At 43.5% G+C, this 16048-nt stretch overlaps 1 protein-coding gene across 2 annotated transcripts in view; it reads left to right on the top strand.

Moving 5' to 3' along the window:
• OCA2 (OCA2 melanosomal transmembrane protein) overlaps positions 1-16048 on the top strand; it is a gene marked incomplete at its 5' end in the record, with an annotated part of 170515 nt that overhangs the window by 68363 nt on the left and 86104 nt on the right. For both annotated transcript variants that reach the window (XM_082630808.1, XM_082630807.1), the window contains 3 exons: positions 3425-3557; positions 11984-12131; positions 14866-14923. In XM_082630808.1, coding sequence (XP_082486934.1) covers positions 3425-3557; positions 11984-12131; positions 14866-14923 — 339 coding nt within the window. The remainder of the gene's footprint in view (positions 1-3424; positions 3558-11983; positions 12132-14865; positions 14924-16048) is intronic.

Genomic DNA, 16048 nt, shown 5'->3' with positions numbered 1-16048 from the left:
CTGGCTCACTCAGGCCGGGGGAAGGGAGGGGTACGGAGTGCGGGGCGAGCCTGCGGCGGCAGAGGCTGGCGTGATGTTGCACCAGCCCGAGGCGCGGCGGGGAAGTTGTCCCTGGATCACGGGACCCCGGCAGCGGCGGGCTGCACAGGCTCCCCGGAAAGGGGGCGTGGACAGTGACCTGCGCTTGCACACAGGCTTCTTGGTGGCGGCAGCAGCAGCCCCAGCGTTCCACGCCCGTCTCTGGGCTCCGCGCTTTTAGCCGCGGCTCGCACCCGTCTCTGGAGCTCCTTTAAGCAGCGCTCTGAATCCCCTCTCCTCGCGCAGCAGGAAACAAAGAGGGAAGGAAAAGTCTCTTGCCTCTTCGGCAGCTCCAGACTGTTCCCCGGACTCGCTCCCGGCCAGCCGTGGTGCACTAACTCCCTTCAGGCTGTGTTCACGCCGCCAGCCCGAGTCCTCTCCCTGCGCTCCGACCGAAGCCCGAGCCTCAGCTCCCAGCCCCGCCCACCCCGGCGGGTGAGCAGACAAGCCTCTCGGGCTGGTGAGTGCTGGGCGGCACCGATCCTCTGTGCGGGAATCTCTCCGCTTTGTCCTCCGCACCCCTGTGGCTGTGCTCTCCTCCGTGGCTCTGAAGCTTCCCCTCCGCCCCCCGCAGTCTCCGCCCGCGAAGGGGCTCCTAGTGTGTGGAAACCTTTCCTCCTTCACAGCTCCCTCCCACTGGTGCAGGTCCCGTCCCTATCCTTTTGTCTCTGTTTATTCTTTTTTCTTTTGCCCTACCCAGGTACGTGGGGACTTCCTTGCCTTTTGGGGGGTCTGAGGTCTTCTGTCAGCGTTCAGTAGGTGTTCTGTAGGAGTTGTTCCACGTGTAGATGTATTTCTGGTGTATCTGTGGGGAGGAAGGTGATCTCCGTGTCTTAATCTTCTGCCATCTTGAAGCTCCTCCCTCAACCACATATTAAACAGCCCTAGAGAAGTTTCTTTAGGGGAACCATGGACCGTCTGCTTCTGAATGGCATCTCACACATCATTGGAAGGCATTCTACTGTGCCCCAGAGATGTGTGCACTAGGACATTCTTCAGGCCTTTCCCATCAGTCCCCTGTGCCGTGCACCACTGGGACCTTCCTCGTGGCTCTCCCACCAGGGTGCTGTGCCCTTGGGGCACGCTTCAAAACCAAAACAGTAAGAAACAAGGCTGAGAGGGAAGAAACAGAACCAGCACCTTGCAAGAAAGGGCTGCATTTAAGCACTGCACTGATGTAAGCATGATAGTGGGTGGTTTTGTTACTTTATAGCTTTGTTACAGGTTTTCCCCACTATCCGGAAATAGAGCTTTCCTATGAAACCTTTTGGAAGCCAAAATGGCATAAAGTTAAAAGAGCAATCACCTGTTTTCATAAAAGTGGAAATCCTCCTCAGATTTCTTTCTTAGTGAAAACAGGTGCTAATGTAGGTCTTTTGTAAAAACAAAGTGACATAAAGCGAAATCTGAAAAAGTGGGGGATACCTGTATTGTGTCCCAAAGGGACCCAGAATTACTCAGGATGTAAGTACTTCTGCCTTCATGCGCTCCTCCCTCCAAAAAACCTTAATTACATTTACATTAATTATGTTATTACATTACTTGTAATATTAATTACAATTACATTACATTCATGACAATTCATATACAGAAAAATACGTTAATGTTATATTAATATTATATTTTAAGCCATCTTCTTTGACTCAAAAGGTTTTCTGTTTTGTTTCTGATTTTAGAAGAAACTAAATGATTTTCAGGGGCCCCTAAAAGTGTCTTGGACCTTTTTTAAACCAGATATTTGGGACATGCATTCTATAGATAAACACAAAGTCCAAGGTAATATACTTGTTGAAGAACTACTAGAAAAGTGGTGAATTCTTATATGGCCATTAAAAGCCATGAGTCCCACATCTTGGTAGGTCTCCGTGCTGTCTGTATGTGATTAACCTCATATAACCTTATATGTTATTCATATGCTGTTTTCAAGGGCAACCTTTGGATGTGCAGATAAACTGCAAGAGAATAAGAACTTCAGACCATGGCACACTGGCAAGGCTAAATTTTGACACAACTTAGTGATAACGGCTTCTAAGTTGTGTCCTATCTTTAGCAATGTTATAAGTGGTTTCAGATCTTTTCCAGAAATGAGGGGGACACATAAGTAAATTTTAATAAACAACAACTAATATAATTGAAATCACTCCTTCCAGCTCAGGCCTTTAGAAGGTGGTCTTTCTGACTGCTGCCTTGGGCATGGTCTCTGAAGGTGGTCACTAATGACCCCTGGACCTACTCTCCCTACCCCCATGGTCCCTCCTGCCTGGGGGTCACCCCCAATGCTTTGTCATTGTGCCCCTGACCCCTTTTTGTGGCATCAGTAGTCCACGAACACTACAGAAAAGACTTGGAGTCCTTGCCAGTAAGAAGCTGATTCTCACAGCCTGCTTCGTGGGGACAGCAGCCTCATCTGTCCTGCGAGGAGCTCAGAGGGCACGTATTTGCTGAAGGTTGAAGCACAGTGTAAACAAAAGGACAAAACTGACTAATATTGTTGGTGACATATTCCCTAACAAATTAACCTAGCGGGGATTTCATCCAACAACAAAGATGTTCTCAGCGGCTGACCGTGGAAAATAGCCCACAGACAGGCAAAGGAAGTGTGAGGGGAAGGAGAGGGCTCCTGCCTAGGACCCTTGAGGCTGGTTGGGACACCCTGGGGGGCTTCAGTCCTGATGGCCACTGGGTGATCTGTGGAGGACAGTGCTTTCCAGGCATGGCAGTGCTCTTTCAAACTGATGGCAATGACTTAAGTGAAATATTTTAAAAAGTCAACTTACCTTCAAATGGGAGAATGTTGCCCCATAGTCTTTTTTTTTAATTGAAGCATAGTTCGTTTACAACGTTGTGTTAGTTTCAGGTGTACAGCAAAGTGATTCAGTTATACTTACATGTATATCTATTTTTTTCAGATTCTTTTCCCTTATAGGTTATTACAAAATATTGAGTATAGTTCCCTGTACTATAACAGTAGTTTCTTGTTGGTTATCTATTTTCTCTATGGTAGTGATAGTTGTATGTTTTGTCCCCATCAGTCCTGTTTCACCGGATCCTGGGGGACGAGTTAGTCCAGTGGTGAAGTAGACACAGCTAAGGTTGGGATTAGATGTGATGACCTGTTTTTTGTTTCCTCCCAAGTTTGCTTGACATTCAGGTAATAATTGGTTTTTCAATGTGAAAGAAACAAATCCTGAATGTTTTCAACAGCATGGTGAAGAGTACCTGTTCTGTGGGCTTTTTGCTGGGTTCCACGGCCCTCGGGCTCCGCCCTCCCTGGACCCTGCCATGGGGCTGCACCTGTGCTGCGGGAAGGCCCGCCTGTGGTTTCACTTCTCTTTCCTCTTTCTAGGGCCTGGACTTCGCTGGGTTCACCGCACACATGTTTGCTGGGATTTGCTTCGTTCTCTTGTTTTCCTTTCCACTCCTCAGACTGCTTTACTGGAACAAAAAGCTGTATAACAAGGAGCCCAGTGAGATTGTCGGTGAGTGGAAGTACCTCCTCATATAGCCTCAGAGTTTACTGCCACGATACTATTGTTTCTGGGGGAAGTTGCCATGAAAAGTTAAGAGGTTAATCACCTGTAGAATATCAGGGAAGCGTCAGTCGTTGGGATGCTGCACGCTAGCATGTCCCTGTCTGCCTCCTGGTACGCAGTGTGCTTTCAGGGGCTTTAAATCCATGAGCTGTGCCTCTTTAGTTTTCTATAGAGTGAAACGTGGGAAGCAATGTCCACTGTATACAGTTTGCATGTCATGACAGCATTAAACCACGTGTATACGATACAAATAGCATAACATATAGACTGTACTGTTCTAATATGTTGTAGTTTGAAACTAAATGTGATTACAAAAATGGCAACATAATCCAGCACAGGGGATATAATACTGTGTCCATCAAGATCATATTGGTGAGGCAGTGACCAGGAGGAAGAGGGCTCATGGCCATCTTATGGTTTTGCATTTTCCTCACTTAAAATTTTTATTAGATGTTTTATTGAGAGCATTACTGGTCAGGATAGATTAGAAGCAATAGAGTATTGGGGAAACAGCCAGCATCTTCTTGGCCAGGCCCTGTGCAAGACACTGTGCAGGTTGCCTTGGTAACAGAGGGGACCACTGCAAACGATTCCATTACTTCTCTGTTTTGAAGAAAATTTTAATCAATGTTTGCTGTTTATTTTAAAATAGATATTTCTTGCAATGAGGTACCTTGATCCACGTTTCTCATTGACCAGTGTATTAATTTGCTAGGGCTGCTACAACAAAGTACCACAGACTGGGTGGCTTAAACAAAAGATGGTTTATTTCCATAGAAGTTAAGGTGGCTTAATAAGTCACCTATTGTGGCTTATTACCTCATAGTTCTGGAGGCTGGAAGTCCAAAATCATGGATTGTCTGGCTGTGAGGAGGGACCTGTTCCAGGCCTGTCTCCTTAGCTTTTAGATGGCTGTGTTCATGTTCACATGGCATTCTCCCCGTGTGTCTCTGTGTCCACATTTCTCCATTTGTAAGCACACCAGTCATCTTGGATTTGGGGCCATTCTAATGACCTCACCTTAGCTAATTACATCTACAATGACTCTATTTTCAAATAAGGTCACATTCTGATGTACTGGGGGTTAAGACTTCAACACATGAACTTTGAGGGGACACTACTCAACCCATAGCAACCAGTTAGAGGCGTTCAAAATGTTTTACCATCAACTAGTATATGTAAAGTGCGGTAACAATATTTAGGTTTAGTTTTCTAATGGAAAGGATCATTCCAATGGATAGCTAAGGAGACTATAATCAATTACAATGGCTAATCTGTCTCTAGAAGCTTGTGTGGGCACAGCCGCACCTCTCCCCAACATCCCTCAACCGCCCTGGTGATCAGAATGACTCGGGAATGACTGTTATATATACAGGTTACCAGGCCCACCCCCAGGCAATCTATGCTGTGTATAAGCTCTTCTGGAGAGTCTTATCTTGAGATTAATTTAGATATACTGATTTGGAAGTATAGAAACAAATCCGTGGAATTGACTCCTCTGCTCTTCCAGAGTAAGGAGCTGAGGAAAACTTCGAGGGAAGAGGGAGGGGATGGTTGGGACATGGATAATGCTGAAACCCTATGGCAATGCCAAGACAGGCTGTAAATCAGCACATGGCGAGCTGTGCAGAGCCAGAGCAATCACTCTGAGCCACTGTTGGGTATAGGGGTCTCCAATTTTGGGTTGCTTGGTATAACTACAGATTACTAAGCCCTACCCCAGAGATTTGGGTTCAGCAGGTCTTTGGTGTGTAGAGAGCATCAGTCAGATGCTTGGTTATGCTGCAGTAAAAAGCAACCCTGAAATCTCAGTGACTCTTCCTCACTTTGGCCTCATGCCCACTGTGGGCTGGCAGTGCCTTCCTGGTCAATAGTTCTCAGAGCCCTGAGCTGCTGGTCATCGTACAGAGAGAACCACATGTTCCTCTCTACCACTGAATGACACAGCTCATCCTGACTGTCACCAGGCCTCACCAGTTGCAGGGGCCAGGATGAGTCAGCCTGCCAAGTGATCAGAATGGGAGAGAATTTGACTTATTTGTTGAAAAGCACAAATAATAACCAGAGCCTGCCCCTCTGGTCACCAAATATCAACTCATGCTTCTTCTTCCTAATATTTTATATAGAATTTTTATATCTTTGTACAATAGGGATATTGGTGTGTAGTGTCTTCTCTTGAAATGTCTACTTTTTGCTGTCCTCAAAGGATGAATATAGAAGTATACCCTCCTCTTCAGTTTTTGGGAAGAGATGGTGTAAAATTGCTACTACTTTTTTCCTTAAATGTTTGCCAGGGCATTTAAAGGCTTGGACCTCCCTCCCTCCCTCCCTTCCTTTCTTTCCTTCCTTCTAGTTTTTAACTACATGTTCAAATTCCTTAATAGATATAGGACTAGCTATTAAGGTTGTCCATTTCTTCTTGAGTGCTCACTTGTGGTTTATGTCTTTAAACAAATTTGTCCATCATACCTCAACTGTTGAAAGAATTATTCTAAAATTGTTCATAATAGTTTTTCATTATCCTTTTAATGGCTATAGAACTTTTAAAGTTGAAGTATAGTTGATTTACAATATTGTGTTAGTTTTAGGTGTACAACAAAGTGATTCAGTTATATATATATATATTTTTCAGATTATTTTCTATTAGGTTATTATAAGATATTGAGTATAGTTCCCTGTGTTACACAGTAAATCCTTGTTGCTTATCTGTTTTATGCATCATAGTTTATATCCATTAATCCCATCCTCCTGATTTATGCCTCCCCTTCCTTTTCCCCTTTGGTAAACATAAGTTTATTTTCTATGTCTGTGAGTCTGTTTCTGTTTTGTATATAGATTAATTTGTGTTATTTTTTAGATTCCAAGTATAAGTGGTATCCTATAATACTCGTCTTTCTTTGTCTGACTTACTTCACTCAGTATGATATTCTCTACGTCCATGTTGCATGTTGCTGCTAATGGCAATATTTCATTCTTTTTATGGCTGAGTAATATTCCATTGTATATATACACCACATCTTTCAACCAATCATCTTTTGATGGGCACTTGGATTGTTTCCAAGTCTTGGTTATTGTAAACAGAGTTCCTGTGAACATTTGACTGCATGTATCTTTTTTAATTAGAATTTTCATCTTTTCTGAATATGTGCCAAAGCGTGGAATTGCTGGATCATATGGTAACCTTATTTTTGGTTTTTCAAGGAACGTCCATAATGTTCTCCATAGTGGCTGCACCAATTTACATTCCCACCAACAGTGTAGGAGAGTTCCCTTTTCTCCACACCCTCTCCAGCATTTATTATTTGTAGACTTTTTAATGATAGCCATTCTGACTGGTGTGAGGTGGAACCTCATTGTAGTTTTGATTTGCATTTCTCTAATAATTAGTGATACTGAGCATCATTTCATGTGCCTGATGGCCATCTGTGTGTCTTCTTTGGAGAAATACCTATTTAGGTCTTCTGCCAGTTTTTTGATTGGGTTGTTTGTTTTTTGATATTGGGTTGTATGAGCTGTTTGTATATTTTGGATTAATATCTCTTGTCAGTTGCATCATTTGCAAATATTTTCCCCCATTCTGTAGGTTGTCTTTCATTTTGTTGATCGTTTCCTTTGCTGTGCAAAAGCTTTTGTTTGGTTAGGTCCCATTTGTTTATCTTTGCTTTTATTTCTTTTCCTTGGGAAACTGATTTAAGAAAATATTGCTATGATTTATGTCCAAGAAGTTTCACCTATGTTCTCTTCTAGGAGTTTACAGTGTCATGTCTTATATTTAGGTCTTTAAACCATTTTGAGTTTATTTTTGTGTATGGTGTGAAGAAGTGTTCTAATTTCATTGATTTACATGAGGCAGTCCAGCTTTCCCAACGTCACTTGCTGAAGAGACTGTCTTTTCTCCATTGTATATTCTTGCCTCTTTTGTTGTAGATTAACTGATCATAGGTGTTTGGGCTTATTTCTGGGCTCTCTATTCTGTTCCATTGATCTATATGTCTGTTTTTGTGCCAATATCATGCTGTTTTGATTACTGTAGCTTTGTAGTATTGTCTGAAGTCTGGGAGGGTTATGTAATGGCTATAGAATTTTTGGTAAAGGAACCTCTCTCATTCCTGATATTGGACTTATGTCTTAACTTTTTTTGATTGGTCTGTCTAGAGGTTTATCAATGTTATTGATCTTAACCAGCTTTTGATTATATAGATTTTTTCTACATTTTTTCTCTTTTAATGATTTATACTCTGATATTTATTATTTATTTTCTCCTGCTTACTTTGGGTTTATTTATTTATTCTTCTTTTACTAGTTTCTTAATGCGAGGGTTGAGGTTATTGGTTTTATATATATCTTATATTCTAGTATAGGTATTCAGTGCTCTAAATTTCCTTCTAAGTAGTGGTCTTCCACCAATTTTGATATGTTTTGTTTTATTTCCCTTCAACTCAAATTACTTTCTGATTTCCATTTTGATTTATTCTTTGATCCTTGGATATTTTAGTTGTATTTACCTACACCAAATTTGGAGATTTTTCAGTTACCAAATTTAATTTCACAGTGGCCAGAGAACATATTTTGTAAAACTTGAATCCTTTTGAATTGATTGAAACCTGTTTTATGGTAGAATGTGGCCTATTCTCATAAATATTCTATTTGCACTAGAAAAGAATATGTATTCTGCTGTTGTTGGTTGGAGTTATGTCAATATGAACAATTAGGTCAAGTTGACTGATAGCGTTATTCAGGTCATCCATATTCTTGCTGATTTTCTGCCCACTTGTCTATCAATTATTGAGAGGTGGATATAGAAATCTCTGATTAAGACTGTGGATTTGTCTATTTATCTTTGCAATTCTATGATCTTTTGCTTTACATATTTCAAACTTTTGTTACTAGGGTACATAAACATTTAGGGTTATTATGTCCTCTTGAAGAATTAACACCTTTATCATTATGAAGTACCCTTCCCTATCCATAATAATATTCTTGTTCTGAAAACTAATTTGATCTTAATGTAGCGATTCCAGCTTTCTCTTGACTACTGTTAGTGTGGTATATTTTTATCATCCTTTTAGTTTTAACCTTTTTGTGTCTTTATATTTAAAGTGCATTTCTTGCAAATAGCTTATAGTTGGGTCTTGCTTTTTTATCCAAGCTAATAATCTGTCTTTTAATTGATATGTTTAGATCATTGATATTTAACTTGATTAGTGATATGGTTGAATTTAAGTATATCATCATGTCACATTTTCTAATTGTGATTTTAGTTATAATTATATCACTAACTTCAAGTGATATTATACCACTTAACATAAAATATAAGACTCTTACAGTAGTATAATTCCATTTCTCAACTCCTGGCCTAGGTGTCTTCCCCTGAGACTCCTGAATTAGAGCCAGGTGACCCTCCTCTAGGCTCCTGGCAGCCACCACCTCCTTTGAGAGAACACATCCCACATGGTAATGTCTTTGCCTGTTTGTAACAGGTATACGGCAACCACAAGTAATGCCACAAGAGGGTGGTTGAGAAGCTTGGAAAGATAGGGGCTGGTGATAATCAGAGAGTTAGAGATGAGACATCTGATGATGTGTCCTGGTCAGGGCTAGTCAGGCAAAGCAAGAGCTAAAACTTATACAGTGGGATCAGAGCTCACAATGGCACTTACCATTTGAGGATCTTGAGTCTTCCCTAAAGATCTTTGCAGGTCATGGGGAACAATGGGCTATTTGAAAGAAGGAAGCTATCTATCATCTATCTATCTATCTATCTATCTATCTATCTATCATCTGTTTTCTTAGATGGGTCAGCCTAGATAGGTAGGAGATAGGTAAATAGGAACATAGATTCCTTGTTTCCATATATCTAACTATTTATCTATAGATAGATAAATAGATATATAGATAGTTTCTATAGATGATAGATAGATAAATAGATAGATAGGGCAAACAGTGTTTATAATTAAACAGGGTTGGGTTGTCAGGAAGTGGCTTCAGTCAAAGGTTACTGAGGAGCAGCAATCAGAATTAGGCAAATGTGAGGAGATGAAGCCTGGATAAGCTGGTGACCTGAGTCAGGAACAGGTGGATCCTGCAAGACCCACACCATCATATCCTGCACTGCTCTTGTGGCCTAATACTGCCTTAGCTCATGTTCATTTATGATGTATCTTATTTCTCTGTCTAGCTTGTTGGAGGCCTGCCTTCTAACTTGTCAATTTATTCTTCTCCTTTAACATCTAGCATGGTGTCTGGCACCTATTACATGTTCAGTGCAGAAATGTAGAGGAGAATGACATTGATAAGACCAAAATGACATTTCAGGTTCATGTACCTGGAAGATTAATGATGTCATATAAGAACTAAGACAGTGAGGGAAGAGAGAGTTCTGTGGGGGAAGATGGAATGTTTATCTGTGAATCTTGTAGCACAAGGTTCAGAGGGCAATATCAAGTAGCTGATTGGGTTCACAGTCTTAGAGCTCAACAGAGACAGGGTGCGGAAATGGCAGAGGAGGTACAGAGGAAGCCTGGGAGCCGAGGAGTGGATGCTTGGCTAAACTGAGCTCTGGGTGCAGGCAGTGAACTCCCTTCTCTTGGACAAAATCGCTCTCAACCAAAATTTCCCATGATCGATGATATATTTATTTCATCCACAACTAGAAGAATGAAAGTGCACTACTTGAGCATTAACCCGTGGGTTGATCTGAGGAGAGTAGCCCGTCCTGTTTGATTTGATGGGCTAGAAGGCAGCTAGGCTCTGGGTGTGCGTGAGGGGCTGAGGGTGACGCTGGAGAAGACACCTGCAGAAAGGAGCCCTGGGGACCTGGAAGGCCAGATTCACAGTTCCTGCTTCTCCAAACACAGAGGTGGGGAGGCTCCCACAGGCTGGTCCGGGAGCTGAGCTGAGCAATGCTCCTGTGTAGCTCTTCAAAGTTGGTCAGCTGCTTGAGAGAGTGGCAGTCACTAGTATGGCTTGAAAGAATGGCTAGAAAGTCTCCGATACTTTAGGGATGGGCTTTGAATGATATCCACTATATAATGAAGCTCAGAGCACTGGACGAAATAATGGCACTCTCTGTACTTTCTCTGAAGCTGCTGCACCACCTTGTCCCCCCATTCCTGTCCCAGTGCGGCATTTGTGTGTGTGTGTGTGTGTGTGTGTTCAGCATTTCAGAAGCCTAGTTCATATGTTTTTGTCCTCTTCCTCCTCCTCTTCCTCCTTTTTATATTATCATAACCTCACAGGTTGTTTAATGAGGTGTGAATTATGTTTATTGAGGGAATTATGGATCTGTTTCTCTGTAGAGGCTTTCAGGTTATACCCAAATTTCTTCTGTTTTAGCAAGCTACAAAGAATCAATATGTACTGAATGGAAGTACTTTACTTATCTTCATTCTAAAAAGTTTTCATCTTTGAAAGGCTGACCCTTTAGAGAAAACCATGGTGGCATTTTCCTTGTTATTGAGCCCAGACTTGCACACTGCTTCACAGGCCTTGGGAGAATTGCCCTGCCTTGACTCTGCTCTGAGCTAGTGTCCACTGATCTAATCCTGCTTGAAAGTGTGTGTTCTTTTAATTTCATCTTGAATTTTTAAGATATGTAGTATAGTGCATTGTACATGAGAGGTGATTCATGAAAATACTGTGCTTCCTTATATTCTTTTAGTGGATATTTTGAGAAACTTATGTAGTATCTTTAACAGTAAACTAGAGGTTAAAAGTAAAATTTCATAAGATATTATAGTATTTTAGGAGCCAATGAATTGGCAATTCATTTTTCTCTTCTCTATCAGAAGGGGTTTAAATTCATTGATGGGTGAAAATTTGCCTCATTCTTTTAATGTCAGAAGTGCATAGAGTTGTCTACATTTCTCTCCTCTGTGTCCTTTTGTAGACACAGGCTCAACTTGGGGGCCTGGTCAGGAGGGAGGGCTCTCCCCATCTCCTGCTATTACCAAATGCCCTACTGGGGAGACCAGGCACCACCTACTACAGTTGTATTTCCGATGTGTACTCGATCTGTTTCAAAGATTGGGCAATGTCTGGATTTTGAACTGAGATCTGAACTACTGGTTCCAAGAAGTAATTTCTTGGGAGGGAAAAAGTTTGTTGGGTGCTAGCTTTCATATGCCTATTCAAGAATTTATTCTTCACCCAAAGAGTTGAAATTATCTTTGCATCTACTGTAATTTTTAAAAGTCAGCTTTGTCTTCTGGTTCTCTCATAATAACATGAAAGCTAAGAAGCCACTGCTTTGGTTTGGCCCTTGGAGATCTGCATCACGGGTGTGTGTTTTCTGTTCTTGGAGGGTGCTGAGGGGAGTAGGTGCTGACGTCTGAGACTGCAGGAGAATGAAGCCTCGGCTTTCTTTCCTGCAGAACTGAAGCATGAGATCCATGTCTGGCGCCTTACTGCACAGCGCATCAGCCCAGCCAGCCGTGAGGAGACAGCGGTTCGAGGTCTGCTCCTGGGGAAGGTGCTGGCGCTGGAGCGCTTGCTGGCCCGAAGGCTGCACAGCTTCCACAGGTATCAAGCCAGGCCCTGCTCAGACCACTCTTGGTTTACAGCAGTGGTTCTTATCTTTACCAGTTATACTCAATGGTTGGATTGTATCAACAACCTACTTATGACCACCCTAAGAGTGTCCAAATGTCATGAGCAAAATGTGAGCTAAAGTGATTGTGAAGAGTACCCCAGGGTACTGCAAAAGAGTAACACTAGCTGCATGCTGCTAAGTAAGTTTTGGGTGCCATACACTGTGCTAAGCCTGCTATGATGCAGTATTTTATTTAACCCTCACTTAGCTCTCTGGAATCTGTGCTGATATTAGCCCCAGCTTAAGGATGAGAAAACTGAGGCTCAGAGAATTTGAGCAACTTGCCCAGGGTTATGCGTCTAGGAAAGAGTGATGCCAGGGATTGGGTTCACACTCAACTACTGCCTGTCACATTTCACACCTAACACGTTGCATAATAAAAATAAAAAACAATTAATATAACAAACTAATCTAACAAAATATTCTCCCAGTAGTTGATTTTCCAGGAGCTTAAAGAATACCTAATTCCTACTCAATTCATTTCTTGGAGTTTTTTTTTTTGGCCACCTTATGGCATGTGGGAAATTAGTTCCCTGACTAGGGATTGAACCAGGGCGCCCTGCATTGGAAGCGCAGAATCTTAACTACTGGACCACCAGAGAAGTCCCTTGAGTTTGTTTTTAATCAAAGCTGAGACCTAACAGTAAGAGTGAGGTGCTGAGTTTTTCCTCCCCACTCGGATGAGGTGCTGAGTTCCAACCTGTCTTTACGCTGGAAGTCCTGACAGAAAGAGCGAGGGCCTGCTCACTCCTCTGGGATGTGGAAGCCTTCCTGCAGTAGGGTTGAGAACTGGGTGGAGATGAGAAGTCTGTCACGGCAAGGGGAAATGTGGGTCCTTGTGAACGTAGTGAGAATGATCTTACATGTTGCAGTTTGCTGAGACCAGCCCTGTGTTCCCAGAGAGCAGGCAAGCAGACGGAGGACAGGAGCTGGGCACAGTGCCAGTGCCAACCTCTGAGGGCCGTCTAGTGTGGCTGCAGCCTGGTCTGAGAGTGGGGGGAGAAGGCCACAGGCGAGTACGTAGAGACTCACTCTGTCTAGAGATGCAGCCCAGTGTGAAGCATTGTCTCAGCATCCTCCGCTCCATCTCATCTCAGGACCTACCTGTATCCTGTGATGCTGGAGAAGCAGGACCTGGTATCCCCAGGCTGCTGGAAGGCCCTGAGTTGCAGGCTGGGGACAGAGTGACCAACTTTAACAACAGGCATGGATCTTAAAAGGAAAAACTTTGTAAATTAAAGATGCAGGAGTAAATTGCCCTGAATGTATTTAATCTACTGGCCTTCAAGTTTCAACGTGTTCCATCTGGTGTGGATGTTAAGGCACAGTCAGTGTATCTCAGGGTTAAAATGTGAAGAATTCACCAAGTTTCCATCAACTCATCCTGTTTTGATCACAGAAAGGGAAACTGAGGCCCAGAGAGGGCAGTGGCTTTGTAAGGCCACACAGTCACTGGAAGCAGATAGGAATGAGGACCACACTGGCTGTGTGGTCGACCTCCACTGACACTCTGACACGTGAGTGCTCATGAAGACTAAATTCTCCACCACACAGCTTCTTTTTCCTAACTGGTGAGGGAGGAAATAAAGCAGAAAAGAAAAGATGAGTTGATAGGAAAGGTTACAAAAGAAAGGCAAGTTGGAACAAATAGAGGTGACTGAAATGGAAACAGAGATGGGCGGGGGGCTTCCCTGGTGGCGCAGTGGTTAAGACTCCACCTGCCGATGCAGGGGACACGGGTTTGTGCCCCGGTCCAGGAAGATCCCACACGCCGCGGAGCGGCTGGACCCGTGAGCCATGGCCGCTGGGCCTGCACGTCTGGAGCCTGTGCTCCGCAACGGGAGAGGCCACAGCAGTGAGAGGCCCGCGTACTGAAAAAAAAAAAAAAAGAAAGAAATAGAGATGGGCGGGTACCATGACCAGAGAGGGAAGGAAGCAGACATAGTGCTTCAAAGTAGATTTCCAATTGATAAAAATCACCAGTAAAGCAAGTGGCATTTCTTTTACTGCTTTTTCCGTTAATTAAATTATAAATATAGGGCTTCCCTGGTGGCGCAGTGGTTGAGAGTCCGCCTGCCGATGCAGGGGACACGGGTTCGTGCCCCGATCCCGGAGGATCCCACGTGCCGCGGAGCGGCTGGGCCCGCGAGCCATGGCCGCGGAGCCTGTGCATCCGGAGCCTGTGCTCCGCAACGGGAGAGGCCACAGCAGTGAGAGGCCCGCATACAGAAAAAAAAAAAAAAAAAAAAAAAAAAATTATAAATATAACACATCCTCATTTTGAAAAAAAATTCAGAAAATTAAGAAGTAAAAAGAGGAAAACCAAGGTGGCTTAGTCTCTCATTCCCCTGTTGACATTCTGGCCAGTGTTCTTCTCACGTTTCCTGTGCTATGCTCGCACATGCCTCATTGAACAGTCCGGTCATTTCACGTATTACTTTTTCCTTGGGAATCTAGAGTGAGCATCTTTTCCAATTCATGAACCCAGTTCTACCGGGCTCCTTACACCACGAGGCCTGCCCCGTTCTGTGGCCGCACCTGGCGTCACACTGTGGACGGTGTCCAGGCCAGGGGACCATGCTGTGTGCCACTGCTGAATGCCACCTTGCCGGCCTCACCGCTCGATGCCACCAGGAAAATGATGTCTGCCCTTTTCTCTTTTAGACAGATCTCACAGGAAGATAAAAATTGGGAGACCAATATCCAGGAGCTACAAAGAAAGGTATTGTGGTTTCTTTTCTCAGGGATTTCTTGAAGAACAGAGTAGATTCCCTTTCCTTGCTTCATGTGAAGTTGCAACTGAAAGTCATCTTTCTTTTATTCTTGTAGTTGTATACAAGACATAAGTTATTTCCAGGAATTAATGGGAAAGATAATTTTCCAGACATGGTAGGCTTACTTTGTCCAGGAAGTTAAAAGGTAACCTTTTTATGTTCCTTTTAAGATAGGGCAGCACTTTCTGTGGTTGGCCGGCTCTCAGCTCCCCCTGACTCTGAAAGGCAAGTCTGTGGTTCCCATTGTGTGGGTGAGGAGATGGAGGCCAAGACAAGGGAGGCGTGCTGCTTGAGATGGGGCAGAGATGGGGTGTATATCTTCTGTTGTACAGCTCTGACATTGGGAGGCAAAGCTCATTTGGGGCTCTTTTGCTCACTTTCCCACCTTGGTGGAATTTCTCAGCCCACCTGAGGACACATAGTGCCCCTCTCCCAGCTCAAGATCTGCTGGAAGTCATTTATATCTTCATGAAATTTCAAATCCAGGTAGTTTCTTTCTAGGGAGAGGTTGAATACCCACTCTCTGATTATGATAGGAGCATCTTGTCCTTCGCTAAAAGAAATTGAGACACTGGGACCCGGTAGGTAACATGTCCTTTGAGTCTGTCCTCCCAGCATCTGTCCCACTCAGGTGGTCAGGGTTAGGGAAGACGGGTGTGGCTATGACATTTTTCTGGCTTCAGGCTTAAATGGACCCTGCCCACCTTTTCTAGTAGTTCTGGCTGCAAGTTAGGGATGAGACTGTGTACCTCTCTGTGTACCTGGTGGACAAGGACTGGGGAGCTGGGAACTACCCCCACATTGTTTCTCAGACTTCTCACTTTGATGACCTCAGATAACCAAAGGATAAACTTTGACAGACACCCCAAAATAGCAAAGTACAAACTTCGATCCTCTTACACCAGCCGAGCGACACTGGAATATTCTTTGACCTCCATGCTCCCTGCATGTCCAATCCTGGAGTCGGCCATGGTAATACCCAGTTTATGTGGTTAGCCTGGCCCAGGGAGGTGCCATGCCCCTTTCTTCCTGATTCTCCATCACAGACTCATCTAGCAAAATTGGCTTCCTTG

Source organism: Mesoplodon mirus (genome assembly GCF_964341445.2).
Source record: "Mesoplodon mirus genome assembly, chromosome: 8".
NCBI classification, from domain to species: Eukaryota; Metazoa; Chordata; class Mammalia; order Artiodactyla; family Ziphiidae; genus Mesoplodon; species Mesoplodon mirus.
Note: the sequence above shows the minus strand (reverse complement) of the source record. Positions and strands in the feature narration are given on the sequence as shown.